Below are 19740 nucleotides of genomic sequence, written 5' to 3' on the forward strand. Positions count from 1 at the left end.
AAGTGTGGTACGCGTACCCCCAGGGGTACGGGAACAGTTTAGTGAGGGCACGCGTTCTTATGCGAAATATCTTGGAACTAACAAAAATTTCAAAACATTTTATTCAAAAGCAAAGCTAACCATGAACATTTACGATTACATATTTTTCTATTGGCTATTTTTGCGGAGTTAAAAGTTAATAATTAGTGGTGTCAACAGCGAGTTGTGATATTTAATTTTTGTACAATTATTTTTATAGTAAAAAATACATAAATTTTTTTATTAGTGGTACACAGGGTTACGAAAAATTTAGAAAGGGTACACAAAAGTCATAAGTTTGGGAAACACTGCCCTACTGCATATAACTACACAGTTAGAATAATCGATCATCTATCTACAAGAATACTCCTTTACTTCATTTACATTCCACCATCTCATTGAAACACCGCGAAGTTCAAGTTGAAGATGAATGGGAAAAGGGCAGCAAGCGGCCTCAGGTGCAAAATATTTCATACAGCTCAGTTCTGCGATTTCACAAAACAAGTTCAGAATCCTTATGGAAAGTCTCGTTGTTATTTAACCCTTTGACGCAGAATTTTTATTTCATTCTTTTTTACCACGTTTATATGAACTTGCCTTCTTGTATGTCTGTTCGGGTGGAATTTTGTAATCGATTTTAAACTAATTTCCCGACTAGCTACAGACTTCAAATTTGGGACATTGTTCAAAATTGGATGACAATGCATGAAAATGAAGAGAAAAAAGACATACAAAATTAAAATAAAATTAAAATTAAAGAAAAATTAATATTTTCGATTGTCTTTTGTTGTCGATTCGATTATTTCAAATTAGTGTCACATGTCAGTTGAAAAGTTTTGTGTACAGTGAGTGAAAAAATTGAGATTTTGGAAGTGAGTACAAAAAAAATAAAATAAAAAATAATACTTATAAAAACCACTTTTTGTAGTGGAGAATAATAATTAAAAAACAAAAATTTGAAAAATGAAAAGCGTGGTGCGCATGAAATACATAACAGTACATATACTCATACATATACACATTTTCTTACTCATACACATGCACAGCCACATTCTCATACACATGCATATACACATCCACATTCAGATACAATTACAGATATACATACACATATTCTCATGATCACATATACACACACTAATATAACATTACGATTATGTATTTCATGCGTCCAAAATTTTTCGTTTTTCAAATTTTTTTATTATTATTCTCCACTACAAAAATGTGGTTTTTAAAAACATTACTTTTTATTTTGATTTTTTTCTCATTATTTTGTATTATTTAAGCAAATATGAGTTAAAAATAATACATTTAACATTTTAATAATTGATGACAGTATGAAATGGCGGTATCTGAGTTAAAGTTAAAATTTTCTAAACACGCCTCTCTTCCAAACAATTATTTTTCATATTTTCACTTATTTGCAGTTACTTAGATACAATAGAAATAATTATTCATCAATGAAATTTCTTTTATTTACATAATCAATCATTCATAACTCTTTGAAAAAGAAACTTTTCAAACTGCTTTTTTTTTAAATTTTATATAAATATAATTCTGATGATCTAACAGGTTTTTTTAAGTTACCATTGAATTCTTTTCTTTTTAAATAAAAAAACTATCTTTATATATTTTTGCTTGTAATTAAAGTGTCAAAAAAATATTTGTAAGAGAGACACCGGTATTTCATTTGCGTTAAAGGTACAAATACGAATTCTTTCTTCGCTTTGGTTAGACAACGTTAAGAGAAAAAATTTCCTTTTGCTAGAGGTTTCGAATCCATATGCGACAGATTGTTTTTTATCAGACACTTCTGTTGTAAAATGTTTTTTTCTCAACCTATGAACTTACTTCAAGAAGAAAATAACTGGTAACTCAAATGATTTCAATCGTAGTATTTATCGTGGAGAAACTAGACGTTCCATTTACCGTAAAACTTGAACACGTTGAATGCCACGCTAATTTTATATCGCTTGACCGTCTGGCTAAACGGTAAATAACTACAAACTAAATAAAAAAATTTCAAATATTAGCGTATTTTGCTAGTTTTTTAAAAGGTTTAGCATGACATATCTGAAAAAAGTGGTGAATTATATAAGCCTACGAATTGTTTAGAAATAGTAGTGGATAAAAATCTATTAAATTGAATTTATTAAACCAAGAATCAGAATTAATAAACTACCATTTGAAAATATTTATTCGCCGTCCGAAGCAAGTTGGTATCTCTGTGTACATAAATAACACTATTTTTGTGTGTTCTATATGCATTAATTTCTTCAAAACATTTTAGTAACGATAATAATATAAAAAAATTTAAAAATTTACTCGAATTATGTGTTTCTAATAATCATGGCTTCGCCGATTACCGGTGACCCCCGTGGTGCTATAAACAAACTCAGTGCCGTCACCGGTGAGCACCACGGCATTCAACGTGTCAATAATATAAATTTTGATAATTTGATTTAAAATTAACCACAGCGATATTTCAAAATTAAAGTTGTAGGAAGCTCTATAAAATATCAAATTAGTCCAACTTAAATACTCAATATAAATGCTTTTAAAGAGATGCTTTGTGCATCGCTATGGTATGTTGAACTTCTGAAGCAGTATTCTAGTATAGGAGAATATGAAGAAAAAATAATTATTTTATTAAAGTTTAGGATGCAGTATACCCTAAAATATGCATATGAAGTTGAGCACATGAGACAGCTTGCTGCCTTTTCTCCATTCACGATGAACTTTTAGCGTTGTAAACATTGTGATGTGTGTTAGGAATACAAATGAAGTAAACAAGAGGTGCATACATACAGAACACTCTATATATAAGTGAAGTTTTTAATTTTGTTTTGTGTACTTAGGAGAGGGATGCGTCATTACTGAAATTATCTGGTGTGGGTCGTATTCTGATAACATATCAAATAAATGTCTGGTTACATATCAAATTGTTTGGCCTTGTAAAATGAGTTAGAAAACGCTAGTCAAGTTATAATTTGTGCTAATGGAGCTCAAGTTATAATTTGTGCTAAATTTATAACTTGATGATGTATCATACAAAAATATATAATGTTTCATGATTTTATTATAAAGTTTTGATTAAGAATTTAGAGTGCAAAGATAGGATTCAAACACTTTCTTGACATCTCATTTGATTCAGACTTGCTTTGATTCAGATTTGAAAAGCTCAAATAAATAAACTGGTGTTTGATTTGAGTTTGATAACGTATCATATAAAAATATTTTATGATGTCTCATGACTATTATTTTACCTTTAAAGCAGAAAAAGACGCCGGTGCTTCATGCTATAACTATCATATAATTACATAATTACAGAGATGCCAACTTGCTCCGGACAGAGAATAAATATTTTCGAGTGGTAGTTTATTAATTGTGATTCTAGGGATAATAAATTCAATTTATTAGGTTTTTGTCCACCACTATTTCTGAATGATTCGAAGGCTTATATAATTCACCATTTTGTTATTGTCAAGTTATGGTGAGTAATACAGATTTTGATCTCGTCAGGTTCCTGAGTCGGGAGAGACAATACTGACAACTGGCCATTTTGATGTCTGGATTTTGAGCCCGCCATTTTGTTTTTTCAAGTCATGCCGTATCATAAAACAGCTCGTGGTGGAAAGGTCTCACTCTCTGGTCGTAATTCACCGTCGCATTGCAAAGAATCCACGTCATTAGAAGAAATCATTGCTACCTGTGGGATATCAAAAAAATACTTTCCACCAGTTGAACACGAACATATTGACGATCTCGTAGAGTTTTACACTCAGTTTGATACAGAGGAGCTGATTGGTTTAGATAAATTACTTAGCAAACTGCTCATTCAAATAAGATCAAGTTACTCTGGAGACTATGAATACTCCTACTTCCTAAAACTGACAAATGCAGCTTATCACGTCAGGTGGAAGAGGAAAAACTTTCAAGCGGAAGAAAACAAGGAGATGAATAAAAACTCCATTCAACTCGAATCAATAATGACTGAAATTAATCCAAGCACTGAAGACATAACCATGGAAAATAAAGATGAAAACCTGAATACAACACCGAATACAGAAACAGACACGGACATCAATATTAACAATAGCACAGAACCACCTGCAAAGAAAAGAAAAAAGAAGAAGAAAAAGCAAAATGCAATCAAAACAATTGAAGATAATTCTACACTCATATCTGCAAACAGCTGTCCTTCTTCTAGCCAACATAATTCAACAGATGACGTCACTATCTTGCCGACAACAAAACCTAAGGAGGATACCGACAAAGTACGGGATCCGCCCAGCAAACCTGAAATAACACTGCAAGCCAGATATATTAAGGTTTTGGTCCGGGGCCTGCCTGTGGACTTTGATACAGATGCCATCAATACAGAATTACAGAAAAACAGTATTGAAACCTTTAAAATTGTGCAGTTTAAGAAAAGAATGGGAGAGGCCTGTCGGCTCCTTCCACTTTTTCTCATAATCCTAACATCAACGGCGAATCACCAAAGAATATTCGAAGTCAACAACATACAGCAGATCCCGATCAAAATCGAACGATTTCGAGGAGGTCGAGGACCTATACAATGTTACAACTGCCAAAATTATGGACATACACAAAGCCACTGCAATGCACCTGCAAGGTGTGTAAAATGTGCTGAAAACCACAGGTCACATGAATGCAACAAAGACAGAACTACACCTCCAAAATGCTGTAATTGTTACAAAAGCCACACAGCCAACTATACTGGGTGCGAGACCCGTCCCAGCAGAAGGAGCCCTCGAACAACATCATATTCGACGCCTAAACTTGCTCATCGATTAGTGTCATTAATCAAAGAATTACAGGAATTGCTCAAAAATGAAGAAGTGCTCCGTCTTCTGCGGGGGATCATCGGGGAAACATCTCAATCCCAGTGAGTTCTACTTTTATTTTCAAGACTCTCAAGTTAAATTCACTGAACTTTTCACATCAGACTTTTACTTAAGTTAAATTAAATTACATTAAGAATTATTTTCTGATAATATAACCAATTTATGCATACATATATATCAACTTTGCATGTTAAATTCTTTTGAAAATTCTATTGTATTTAATGAGCAATACTTCTCTGATAAAATATATTCACTGCATTTTCTCCAAATATGTTATTTCATCATGTATCAAGGTATGATTTATCTATATTCATCAATTATGCCTTTCATTTTTCAAAAATCAATTACTGTACATATCAAATCATGTTTTATCTTTATTTTTAATTTAAGTCTACAATCAATATTTCTAGTGTTAAGTCAATTTGTCATATTAAATTTCATTGTTTTATTATTTCACAAGCAAACGGCTTAATTTTTTTTATGGTTACCACAATGTATTCGAATGAACTTCAATGTATGTCACAATTAAATATGTGCTAGTTAAAATATAGAAATTTAATTAGTGAAATATGTATCAATTTATGTTATTATTTATTTATGTCAACTTATGTATATATATGTCAAATTATGTTTATATTTATATATATCAACTTAGATTCGATGAATCAGATATTCAAATGTTATATTTACTCAAGCAAAGTGCTTGTTTTTCTATTAGCTACCACATCGACTGCTAAATTCAAAATGTTATTACTATAAATTTTCTGTAAATTTCTAGATGTATGGGATAGGGGCCGCTAAGTGGCCCAGGTGCCCAATTTTTGTAAAAAAAAATTAAAATTAATTGTCAAGTTATACTGAACCTTTTAAAAAGTAAGCAAAATTAGTCAAATATTTGCAAATTTTAGTTGTATTTATTAACCGTTTTTTAAATTATTTTGACGTGTCCGGAGCAGTTGGCATCTCTGTAATTATATGATTTCATACTCATAGAATATATATAATTATCTTATAATTTCATGCTCATAACTATAAATTAATTGAATGCTAAATATAATGTTTTGCACTTACTTTGACGAAAACTAATAGAAAATAATGAAAAAGATGTTCAAAGAAAATTCTGCGTCAAAGGGTTAAAAACAGTAAAAAATGCGCATTTCAAAAAAACAAATTATTTTTGACAAATTATTTTTAGCCTTGAAGAACATATTTATTGGTTAAAAGTTTAAAAAAATGTTTATGATATTTCTTTCTATAGCGCTTTCTAAGAAAACAACATATTAATCCTTGATGTAAATATTTATTATCTAAAAATTTCACACTTTCGGGAAATATTCTAGAACTACCTTTTCTATTAAAATAACTGATCATATATTTCTCAAAAAAACAGTAAATATAAAAATAAATCTGACTAAAGTACATTACTTATTATTTCTTAGAATTTCTTTTAAGAAAGTGAAACAGATTTGGTTGGCATTTCCTTATAGCATCTAAAGCCTTGTTGGGCAACATGCTATCTTAAACCCCCCATCGTTCGTGCAATAGGCGTCATAAATCGACTTGGCTTTGAAAACAGTAGGTTTCTGGAAAGGTGTGCAACAGTTTTGTATAATGAGGTATTCAAAATATGAAAATAACTCTTTCATGTTTTGTGAAATTTTGAAAAACGCAAGCATGTTAAAGATAAACAATAAATAAATCTGGAAAAAACATAATACACATATTTTCTTAAAAAAAAATTCCCCTTTCTATTTAGTATAACGCAATTATTTGAAACAACATGCTGAATTTTTTGACAGTTTATCCAACAGCTCGAAAGGCTAACCCCGAAATATGATGAACAGACATATTATCTAAATTTCGAATTCAATAATTTAAATTCAATCAACTCCATCAAAAATCATACGATTGTCAACGATTTAAGTGTAGCGATCTTTAGGACAGTCAATAAAAGAGCCAGAGCTCGTCCGTATTTAGAAAAATTTGAAAAATCCTTGTAATATTGAGATACAAAATTGCATTAGGATTTTTACAATTAGAATATTTTAATAGTTAAATAAATCTAGATCCAAAGCCAGTGAGTTTGGTTTTTAATTTGAAAGTGAAATCAACTCTAAGGTACTTCTCGCTTCCTTAATACAAAATGGAACCACTTTTTATGACCTTGAAGACCGTTTTCGTGCTAAAGTGGTCCTTAAGGTGTTAAGAAACAATTACTCTTAACCTTCTTACTTTTAACCGAAACGATTACCCTGTTAAGAAAGAGTTTTCCTTGTTTTACTTCAGCTGTTCTTCAAAATTAAATCATAACAACAAAATATCAATGAAAATGCATCGAAAACAAATTCAGTCAACATTTAATGAATAGTTTACTAAAAACCTAATCAATTATTTTCTTGATTTGGTGAATCGCGCCCTAACTCTTCTATCCAGTGATCCTCTTTTCTGATACCCACCCTCTACTCAGAACATTACAGTTCGGTTTCACTCCCTTTGTCGTATGGCATCTCTCAGATTTCTAGGTACTTTCAGAGGTTTACTTTAAAAGTAAAGCGTGTGACGTTAGGAAACGAGCAGGCTGATTTTTTTTCTCGCAAAAAAACAAACCAAAAGTGCTCTAATCAGGATTCTCTAAAACATCTTGCAAATCTGTAAAACTGCATGCCAAACATATTACGAAGGAACACCATACCGAATTAAGGCTGTTTTTTGAAAGTTCCGTCGTAATATGAAATTATGCTTTTTTGCGAATAATATGCTATTTTTATAACTGCTGTGATTTTACAACTGTTACTCATGAATGTTAGTGGCTTTAGCCATCTAAAGCCACTACGCGCTGTCTACGCTTATTTGAAAATGGAGCAAAGAGTCAATGTGGAGAAAAGCCTCAGTTTTGTGAAAATGAAAAGCGTTTGTGGTCTAATTTTTCAGTATTTAAAAGCTTACTCCAATACTGCATTACTCCAATACTGCATTTTGAGCTTATGAAAGTTTGCAAAAACTGAGAATAAAATAGTGATTTTCATAATTTTCTTCTAGGTGGAAAAATGCCACAAAATTAGCAATTTTTTTAGAAAAATTAATGACGTTTATAATATTTAAGTTATTTGTCTGTCCTAAAGAGCAGATAATACCTCACGGCAGGATTATCGATAAATTTTTAAAATCATCGCATTGCTAAGGCACTTAAACTATGTTTTTCTTTATTTTCCTTGGCGAAAAACAGCGTTAAAGCCTAGCATTGGAAAGGCCTTTTACAGATTTCTCCAGGTGAACCATGGCTGTTTAAGTGAACATCTCAATCGTATTTGCATTTACACTACTCCAAACTGTCCTGTCTGCAACATCAACACCGTAAGCAACTTATTTTGGTTTTAGCAAAAAAGCATAATTCAGAAAATACTCAACTCTTTACTTATTAAATTGTGAACATAGCATATCATGAAATATGAAAATGGCTGATCATTGCCTTTTATGATTTATATCCCAACCACTGAGGGGGAAAAACTAATAATTCTTTAGGGGACATTTACTTTTTCTACTTCGAACAACTCGAACTAAAATCGCAATCAGTTTGAGATGAATTCTTTAATTCAAACCTTCTTCAAATAAATAATTAGTTAGACATAATATAACTTAACAAGGCTAAAATAAATAAATAATTGCAGCATTGTTATCGTAAATTGGAATTGTTACATAACAAAATAAAGAATCACAGTTATTAGATGAAAAAGCTAAATTTCCTGTAAGAACACATGCTTTGTGGAACATTAAACATTTCATAAATCACACGAAAATGGTTGCCTTTTTTTCTCCATCATCTTTGTCACGCTGATTGCAAGCATGACCCGGTTGACGGTCGCAATGAAAACTTGTGATTTTTAACTTTTCATTTCGTATCATTCTAGCCTTGATTACCTAGACAAACGACCTCTGATGGCAGCAGGTATTATCTGTGATGGATATTTGAGTTTAACCAGACAGGGAAAAGAAACCTCATAATTTTACTGGAACAATGGCGTTACACATGATGCTAAGGTAACATGCCATGCAGTTCTTAAAAGTTATCAAAGAACTCCCATTGTTAGCGCATGTATTGTGTAAATTGTTAGAGATACTAAGAAGTTGCTTCCTTTCTAATTAAATTTATTTTATCTATTTTATGAATTGCTTAAAGAGCACGTGGGTTTAAATACACGTGATTTATAATTCGAAATTTAACTAAGAATCATAAATTTTTTTATCATTTGACGGAGTAAATAATAAATAATTACATTAATTAATCGGCAATGTATAGGTAAAATACCATGTAAAGATGAACCTTCATAATTCCACTATGTCACACCACATAATGCTTTGGTAATATGCATGCAGTTCTTAAGAGTTCTCAAGGAAATCTGTTGTGAATTCAAGTATCGTGAAAAAGATTAAGATTACTTATTCAGTGGAAATTTCTTCCTGTTTTATTTTATTACAGTTATTTTATTCATTTATTTACATAACACGTAGATTTAAATACACGTGATTTATAATTCGAAATTTAGAATCATAAGATTTCCTTTTTATTGCTCGACGGAGATAATGGCTCATTATTAAATAAATTAAATCTGATATGGCGATATTTAGGCAAAATTCTATTGTGAAATAATTAATCCACTGATACAATGTCACAGTTCATAATGCTTAGTTAATATGCATGCAGTTCTTAAAAGTTCTCAAGGAAATCTGTTGTGAATTCAAGTATCGTGAAAAAGATTAAGATTACTTATTCAGTGGAAATTTCTTCCTAATTTATTTTATTACAGTTATTTTATTCATTTATTTATATAACACGTAGATTTAAATGCACGTGATTTATAATTCGAAATTTAGAATCATAAGATTTCCTTTTTATTGCTTGACGGAGATAATGGCTCATTATTAAATAAATTAAATCTGACATGGTGATATTTAGGTAAAATTCCATCGTGAAAAAAATTAGGATTACTTTTTGACGGTAATTGCTTTCCTTTTTTATTTTACTCATTTTATGAATAGTTTATGAAACCCGTGCGTTTAAATGCGTATGATGTGAAATTTAGTACCATAAGATTTTCTTCTGTATTATTTAGCGAAGCTAATGGTTAATAGAGAAATAAAATAAATTAGATATGGTGATATTTAGGTAATTATCTATGCAATATTAAACTTCATAATTGTACTAATACAATCCTGTCTGTCAACTTTTCCGATCCATGTCTCTTCAGGGCATACGTGTGGAGTTGAGTGCTGACGCACCGTTGTTGCACATGATGCTTTGGTTATATACCATGAAGTTCTTAAAAATTCGCAAAGAACTTCCATTGTCGATGATTTTTAGAAATCCCATTTAGTCTTTTATTTTAGCCAGTCTTTTATTTTATTTTATAAGATTTAATAAAAGAAAATAAAAGATTGGCACAAAAGAAATACTTAATTTTAACACAACATTTTAAAAATATTTATACATTTAATGCGTTAGAGGAAATTTTGTATTTTAAGTCAATTTTTAGCTTTTTAATTTTTTTAATGCAAAAAGTAATAACTCAGATAAATATATACAGTATACTTTTTTTTGTCTATTGATAAAACTCATTTTGTGAACCAATTCCTTCACAGATTTCAGAGGAGAACTTTTCAGAGTAAGAACATTAGAGTAAGAATTTATTTTTTTGCTTCACGTTTTTTTATTTTAACTGAGAAACATTCAATTAAATTAAACAAAACTTTTAGAGCAATATTTGGTTAAAAACGCAAATAACACATTATAATTTGAAACAAATTCACAAAAAATTGCTCAAATTATGAGCATTTCAAGTATTTCTTTCATACTGCACATGCGCGGAAAACAAAAAAAAAATTTTTTTTTTTAAATTTTTTGTTCTGAATTGCGTTTGGCAACTTATGAAAAAAGTTCAAATGGTTGCAACAAATTTCAACACGTTTCAAAATTTTAATCGATTTATTTCGAACCTTAAATGTTACAAACTCTTAGAAATGCATATAACATATCCTTTTACAGTTCTTACTCGCCTTTAAACAGACTTTGTAACACTGTTTCGAATAACATCCAAACGCAGCGATAACCGTATTAATGAATAGAGAAAGGTTACTCTTACTTTCCTTGCACTTGACTTATTTAAATATATTTTAAACTACCATTGTTCAAAAACTTCCGATGTAACAAAGATTTTAGGTCAAAGATTTCATTTCAAAGTCACGAGACTTCCTTTCTCTTTTGACCCATGAAAAGCTACTGCTCGTTAGGCAGCCTCACTTTTTTTAAAAAATTCTGTAAATCAGTCCAGCAATTATATGAAAAGAAGGATGCTTCTCAGAAAAAATTAATACTCCAGATATTTTTTGACATAAAGCTTTGTTATGTTATTATTAATAATACCAAAAAACTCCTTTATTCCCCTCCGTATGTAAATAATTTCGAATGCTTGATGCAAATTAATACTCAAGATATTTTCCGAGAAAAAGCTTCGTTAATATTATTATGAATAGTACTTGAAAGCTCCCCTATTCTCCTCAGTTCGTAAATAATTTTGATTGCTTGATGCAAATTAATACTCAAGATATTTTTCGACAAAAAGCTTTGCTTATGTTATTATGAATAGTACTTGAAAACTCCCCTATTCCCCTCCGTACGCAAATAATTTTGTATGCTTGATGCAAATTAATACTCAAGATATTTTCCGAGAAAAAGCTTCGTTTATATTATTATGAATCGTACTTGAAAACTCCCCCTATTCTCCTCAATACGCAAATAATTTTGAATGCTTGATGCAAATTAATACTCAAGATATTTTTCTTTTTCGACAAAAAGCTTTGTTTATGTTATTATGAATAGTACTTGAAAACTCCCCTTATTCTCCTCAATACGCAAATAATTTTAAATGCTTGATGCAAATTAATACTCAAGATATTTTCCGAGAAAAAGCTTCGTTTATATTATTATGAATCGTACTTGAAAACTCCCCCTATTCTCCTCAATACGCAAATAATTTTGAATGCTTGATGCAAATTAATACTCAAGATATTTTTCGACAAAAAGCTTTGTTTATGTTATTATGAATAGTACTTGAAAACTTCCCTATTCCCCTCCGTACGTGAATAATTTTGAATGCTTGATGCAAATTAATACTCAAGATATTTTCCGAGAAAAAGCTTCGTTTATATTATTATGAATCGTACTTGAAAACTTCCCCTATTCTCCACAATACGCAAATAATTTTGATTGCTTGATGCAAATTAATACTCAAGATATTTTTCGACAAAAAGCTTTGTTTATGTTATTATGAATAGTACTTGAAAACTCCCCTATTCCCCTCCGTACGTAAATAATTTTGAATGCTTGATGCAAATTTAACTCAAGATATTTTCCGAGAAAAAGCTTCGCTTATATTATTATGAATCGTACTCGAAAACTCCCCCTATTCTCCTCAATGCGCAAATAATTTTGAATGCTTGATGCAAATTAATACTCTATATCTGAAAATGATTTAAGATGAATTTCATAAATCGATAACACTCTGAACGTCAAATAATTTATTTTAACAAATTATCCAAAATATTCAATTCTCCTATCTTAACCAACCAAGATTCTTTGATGAGTTTAATTAGATTTTATTACAATTTATTCTAGCGATTTATCTGAGGCATTATCTACATAGACGTCAGAAGATTCTATATCTGAAAATGATTCAAGATGAATTTCATAAATCGATAACACTCTGAACGTCAAATAATTTATTTTAACAAATTATCCAAAATATTCAATTCTCCTATCTTAACCAACCAAGATTCTTTGATGAGTTTAATTAGATTTTATTACAATTTATTCTAACGATTGATCTGAGGCATTATCTACATAGACGTCAGAAGATTCTATATCTGAAAATGATTTAGGATGAATTTCATAAATCGATAACACTCTAAACGTCAAATAATTTATTTTAACAAATTATCCAATTCTCCTATCTTAACCAACCAAGATTCTTTGATGAGTTTAATTAAATTTTATTACAATTTATTCTAACGATTTATCTGAAACATTATCTACACAGACGTCAGAAGATTCTATATCTAAAAAGGATTTAAGATGAATTTCATAAATTGATAACACTCTGAACGTCAAATAATTTATTTTGACAAATTATCCGAAATATTATCTGCATAGACGTCAAGCGATTGCTTATCTCCAAACGATTTAAACGAAATTTCATAAAACGATAAAACTATGCTGAACGTCAGAAGAAGGTCATGACCATTAAATCTAAAAAACAGGGATTGATGAAATCTAACACCCAACTGAGTTCTTAGTAGGAAAAAAACGACATGAGGCATCCGCTCGATTTAAGAATGACGACAAGACAATAGCAAATTCAATGTCAAATAAAGCAAAATAAAAACGAAATAGATTATGAGTCGATTCTAGCTGGGATTAATGCGCTCAACTACTTCCTTCTCCAATTTTCAAGCAATATTGCACAGATTGAAATGTTGCTTTCCTTTAAATATTCAAATTAATCAGCTGTTGCCAGATGCTTCGTGCATAACTTTTTACGAGTTGCGTTTTCACTGCGGCTTTGTAGTTAAAGAATACAATGAATGTCAATCTCAAATGAATTGATTGCTACAAAACGAAAGAAAGAATTATATTTAAAGAAGTTATTTTCCCTTCGAATGTGAAAGCTATTATTTTCTCTGATAACTTATGGAGTTTGAAAATTAAGAATAAACAGATTAATAATATTTAAAAGAAAGAGTTCAGAAATTAAACATTTCATAATAAAAAGCCTTGGGAGAAAAACTACTACCGAAGCTAAGATCAAATAATACATTCGCCTTATGCTCATATGATATTTTAAATAATATAGAATTTTTATAAAACTTTTATTGGAACTTCAGAATATGACTGTTTATACTAAGGTAACTAATAATAGGTGACACGGAGTATCTGGCCTATAAGGCCACCTCCGTAAATGATGAATTAAAGGCCTATGTTGTTAAAATTAGTTGATAAGATCGATAGTAGTAATGAATTAAATGAACAAAAGGACACGAAAAGTTAAATGACAGCACAAACAGATAACAATAGAATACAACAATTGTTAAATTAGTGGTTTTGGGAATTAATAAAATTAATTTTTTTAATACTATTTGCATATTTGACAAATTATATATATATTTAAATTATTTATATTTAGTGGTAAACAAAATTCTCTTAATTCATATTTATTAAAACATTTAAATTTATTTTTAATACCACAAGGAATAATATTTTCTGACGCTACAGAAATTCCGTATCAGTTGAAGAATATGTACATTAGTTGAGGAAAATTTCGTAGCCTAGCAAATACATAATTTTTAAACAGTTATGTCTATTATTGAATAGTTATGTACATATAGTATATGCCAATAACAACGCTTTTTGCAAAATATATTATTGAGTAGTATACAATTAAAACTATATCTTTCAAATTTGTGGTAATTTTACTAATGTTTTAAATGCTTCTCTACCTATGACAAAGTGACGTTTTTCATGTGCTTTTGAATAAATTTTATGTAGTGGTGCAGAAAATAAAATAAAATCAAATTTATAATTAATTAATTTATTTATTAAAACATTAACCTAGCTATCATTAAAAGAAATATTTCAAAAACGTGTGGAAAGTTGGAAATTTGCTATTTAATATCATATTAATCATGTTATTCAATAAAATCAAATTTTAATATAAATGCATATCTGCCAACTTTTAATCCCTTCCATTATGAGTTTTGATAGTGGTACTAAAATGGAATTAAAATTTCAATTTTAAGCAAAAAAATACTTTGTATTTGAGAAAGATTAAGCTGATAAACAAGATAGTAACACATATTAGTATATATGCTTAATTTTTTTTAAAATAGTGGTGATCAAATCATTTAAAAATTAAGTTAATAAAATAAAAAATAGTATATATTTACTACCATTTTAAGTATAAAAATAAAATTTTACGCCAAATGCGTAAAAGTTGGCAGGTATGTAATTGTGNACGATGGTAAACCATCTTCAATCGTACTGAAACCATCGCTGTATATATATATAAGTTCAAAATGAAGAATAAAACAAAGAAAAATAATAGTTCTAGAAAAATTGTTTTTTTTTTTAAACTGTTGTTTGTTATTTTTTTGCTTATTTTTTCCCCCTTTTTTTTCATTTGTCTATTATTTTTCTTTGTTTTATTCTTCATTTTGAACTTATATATATATATATGTCCGGAATTTAAATATGTATATATTGCATTATCCCTAAATGTAATCTTTTTTGTTGCATTGAAATGTATATAAATCAAATTATAATTAAGTACGAAACGCTCATAAATGAAATGTTTCATCTGATGTATTGTATAATTTTAATATTTTTTTTAAAGATTTATTTTAAAAGGAGTAGTTCCCATTCATTACACGGCTATTTTTTTTAACCTCAAGTAATAGTTTTTAAATTAGTATTATAAAGTATATGTAAAATTTTTTTTGTCACTTTTAAAATAAAAGTTTAATTATTATGTAATTTTACATCAGTCAATTATATTGTTCATCGAACCTCCTAATATTAAAACTTCTACCAGAAGCCCGATATCTTTCATACCAATTTTTTTTAATGAAGATATCTCGAGAATTAAACAAGCCAAATACCTCGGCATTATTGTAAAGGAAAAACTAACTTGGAACATTTTTAAAAGCAAAATCATGGAAACTGTTTAAAAAGCTAGAGCCGCTTAAATTAATCTTTATCTTCCAATATATAGACCATCAACGATTAGTTATATAACAAGAAGCTCGGATACATGTTTTATATAAAACCTATAATGACTTATGCATCACCTGACTGGGCAAAAATGTAATCAAGACCATAGACACTACGCAAAATAAAATTCGAAGACAAATAGTTAACGCATCAAGATTTATGACCAATAAACTATCCTCTAGAAAATATCTATTATATTTTTTTAAAAAAATCAAAGTTACATTCTAGAAAGATGCCCTCAATTTTGAAGCGACAAATTTCAAACAGATACGCGACATCGACTATAACAAAAAATAGAACCCAAGAACTTTATTAATAACATCAGATGTTACTTTAAGATGCAAGTTTATGGGACTTAAGAAAGCAATAATCCTAGCAATCTAGCCGCGGGTCGCGTCAGCAGGAAAAGCTGGGTAGGTGAGCTAAATTACAACTTCCAGTCCATGGAATTTTTTATTTTATTTTTAATTATGACTTTATCTCAATTATCGACTTTTATTCAAATCAGAATTCTGGTGACTTGTCTAGTACCGCAAGAGCCGCAGGTGCCCAGTTACGAAAATTAGGAATTAACATAGTTCATGTCAAAAGCTTCAAGCTGGGTGTAAAAAAAATCGTAAGCGGTTTCAATGTTTAGATTAACTTTAATGAAGATTATTAGCATAATTCGTAATATAAATTTCATCATTTGATGTATTTGCCGTTGCTAAATATTAACAAGTAAACTAATATAACTCAAATCGTATTATAGAGTGAGTTTACAAAAAAAGCAATTCTTTTCAAAATCGCTAATCCAATCACGGTTAATTTATAAAAAACGTTTTTTTTTTTAAATTATTATTCTGTTGGCATTTAGAAAGAATAACTTTCTGGGTAAAATGTTTCTTATAAATAAAATCTTCAGTTCTACATCGTATTTGAAGTCTTTCAATTTTCTGTAAGGCCAATTTCAGTCATATTTTACTCAAATTTTGAATTAAAATCTTATTATGTTCTTTTGTTTTACCATTGTGCGAGTGTAATCTTACAACTGGTGTGACTAATTACAGAATAAAATTGTTCCACTGTAATGCAAAAAAATTATTCTAGGTAAAAGAGAGAACTATTTCGTTTTCTAGAACATTATAAATTAAAAATAAGAAAATATTATGTATTCAAAAGGAATTTAACATATGACCTTAAAAGCGAATGTCTGATTATGTTTTCGAATATATTTGGAACTTTGTGCCATTCATTAATTGCCATTTTTGAATGTAATCTCTTTTGACTAAATAATTCAATTTCAATTTTTGTTTTTAACCGTAAATTACATTTTAGTATTTTCTTTTCAATTTTATTAATACAGTGAAACCTGTCGGGAACAACCACTCTCCCTTCCACAGTAAAATGGTTGAAGATGGAGGTTGGATGTTCTTACAGGTTAAATTCATTGACTTCAAAATTGCTATCGAAGGAACATGATTTTTCGCAAACGATTTTAATTTCAGTCAATGTCCTTTTCTTGGTGCGGTAATGGCACTTCTGTTGGCGTCATGAAAAGACGAATCGATAAATAAAATTTAGCGGCTATAAAAATGATCCAAACTGATATAAATATGTGTAAAAAAAAAGTTCCAATAAATAAAAGAAACAATTATGTTTTTTGTTTAAATTTGCATTTAATATTATATCATAAAAATTAGAAGGTGAGAAGAAGTTACTTTATTTGAGATGATTGTTTTTTCGATAAAAAATTTGTTTTTTTCTTATTTAACTTACAACTCTAAAAGTTAAATGATTTATAGCATCGTCTTTATTGCACTCTGACTGCAATATGAGGTTGTATTGTCAAAAAGAGCTCTCTAAACAAGAGCCTCACACTAATATTTTGAATACATTTTAATCTACTTATTTGTTTGGGTTGAATTTTATGTTTTGATATTTTTTCGTGTTTCCTTATTTGACCTTTTCCGCATTTGGTGCAGATGTTCATCCGGTTGCTGGGAGGGGTTTTCTTCAATAGGAAGTCATTGGAAAAAATATCATGATGGTTTGAATTTTTGATATGTAATGGTATAAAAATTACTTAGAAATGAAGAAAAAAAAAACCTAAATTTTCTTACCACAAGAAAATATTTTTTTTTTACAAAGCACAGCAGGTTGGCATCTCTGGAACATAGATGCTAAATATACCTGTCAGATGGAAGGCAAATATACCTTATAGAATTCTCGATTTACAGTGGCAGTTGCTAATGTCCTGTCTGTCCAACTTTAGCATCCTAAAATTTGCAGCGACAGAAAGGTTTCAGCTCATGTAAATTATTCGTTTGTGAATGTTAAAGTTCTTCCGCGATTTCGAACTGTTCACAGTCCGAGACATTTGTCACTTGGTAGTCTTAGCCAATCTTAAAAATATACAAACGTATACAACAAAAACAATGACCAACGTAATTTGCTCTTTTTTGTTAATTTTAAATTCTGAAAACTTTAGGTTAATATTAATCTTAGTAGTTAATATTTAAAAGTTATCCATATTAATCTAAGCGTCAACTTATATTTTACTCATTTTCTTAAAAAGCATACAAATGATTCAGTAATAATTTTTCGCGCATTTTGAAATAAAACAATGGGGCGGAAACACTCTAAATTTTTCCAAGACATTGTTTTAAGTTGTTAAATAAATCACTGACACAGAAATAACGAGAAAATTTCAACAAATACATATTTCATTCAACGTGAACAACATTCTCTTTTAATTAATAAGTGTGAAGATCTCTTGAAAAGTATCTAAATAAGAATGGTTATTAATTAATTAAATAAATTAATTAAGTTCAATCAGTATTAAATCTCTTCAATCAATTCAAGTATTCATATTGTTAAATTAGAAGACATGTTAACAAAGACATGTTTTATAATTAGCCGTAAAATTTAATTTTTGAGGAAAATAAATAAAAACTTACTTAAATATGCCCATTTCTTGGATTGTTTGAGAGCTGAAGTAAACTGTAGAAGAGTTGACAAGCATGTCGTTGAAATGTCTTTTTTGTAAATTTCTTTCATAACAACTGGCATAGCCTTGCGAATGATTTTGCTTACAGCGGTTTTTAAATCTTTGTCTGCCTGCATCCAAAACTGCCTGGCGTGAAGCTCGCTTTCTTTTGGAATTTCTTCAGGATCAATATCCAATGAATGGCATGGAAGGCACCCTACAAACATCACCACCAACAAAAATGTTCCATGAATGCTCCACTTGCCCATTTTAATGATTAATTCAAGCTAAAGAAATCAACAGTTGAAATCCAAACTGCGAAATACTCTTAAGTTCACATCTGAAAGGTAGCTCAACAACCTATTCAAAATTTCTTTCAGAAATCAGTTTTTAATAAACAAAATATAGTAAAATAATTTTTTCACCTGTCTATTAGTATTTATTTTTTTACACATCAAAAAAATACAATTCCAAAAAAAATGGAAGTTCTCCGAGGAGAAATGATCTCAAGACAAGAGATGAATTTCAAGAGCAAGCTGAAGAGAAAAGATGCTGAGGACAAAGATGCCAAAGGGTTAATACCTGTTCGTATGAGTGAATCTGTTAGTCTCTTCGCTTTCCTTTCTATTATTATTTTTTTTTTCGTCATTTGCGTCTTTCACTTCTTTACCTTATCAGCAAGACGTTTTGCTTTCCAAGGCCAAGAAGGGAGAGTGAAAAAAAGAAGGGGAAAAAACTGAATCATTTTTACCTTGCTGAACTTCGTTTAACTTCTCTTTCCTTCGGGTTATCCTGTTTTCTGAATTGATGAGTTTAAGTTCACCGATTAGAGGTCGGAACTAACAAGCATTATTACTCTGTTTTTTGTTTTGTTTTTTGATCCCGTGAGATTTTACATCATACAAAACAACGTAACGTTTTCTGCATAATTTTCGCTAATTTGAAAAAGAATAAATAAACTTTGTGATTTAATCTTATGACTTTATTAAATTAAACAATGTAATGGATAGGAGTATGGGATAAAATCATTCATAAATGATAAGATTGCATCGAGCTTTAATTCCATTATA

The 19740-nt window shown here is 29.5% G+C and overlaps 1 protein-coding gene across 1 annotated transcript in view; it reads right to left on the bottom strand.

The window, feature by feature from the left end:
* The window catches only part of LOC107448262 (nose resistant to fluoxetine protein 6), a 100763-nt gene extending 81364 nt beyond the window's left edge, over window positions 1–19399 (bottom strand). The window contains exon 1 of the mRNA XM_043052372.2: window positions 18642–19399. Within this exon, the coding sequence (XP_042908306.2) occupies window positions 18642–18939 (298 nt within the window). The 5' untranslated portion in view covers window positions 18940–19399. The remainder of the gene's footprint in view (window positions 1–18641) is intronic.
* Window positions 19400–19740: the final 341 nt, after the last annotated feature.

The sequence above is a fragment of the Parasteatoda tepidariorum genome, chromosome 10 (assembly GCF_043381705.1).
Source record: "Parasteatoda tepidariorum isolate YZ-2023 chromosome 10, CAS_Ptep_4.0, whole genome shotgun sequence".
Taxonomy (NCBI): domain Eukaryota; kingdom Metazoa; phylum Arthropoda; class Arachnida; order Araneae; family Theridiidae; genus Parasteatoda; species Parasteatoda tepidariorum.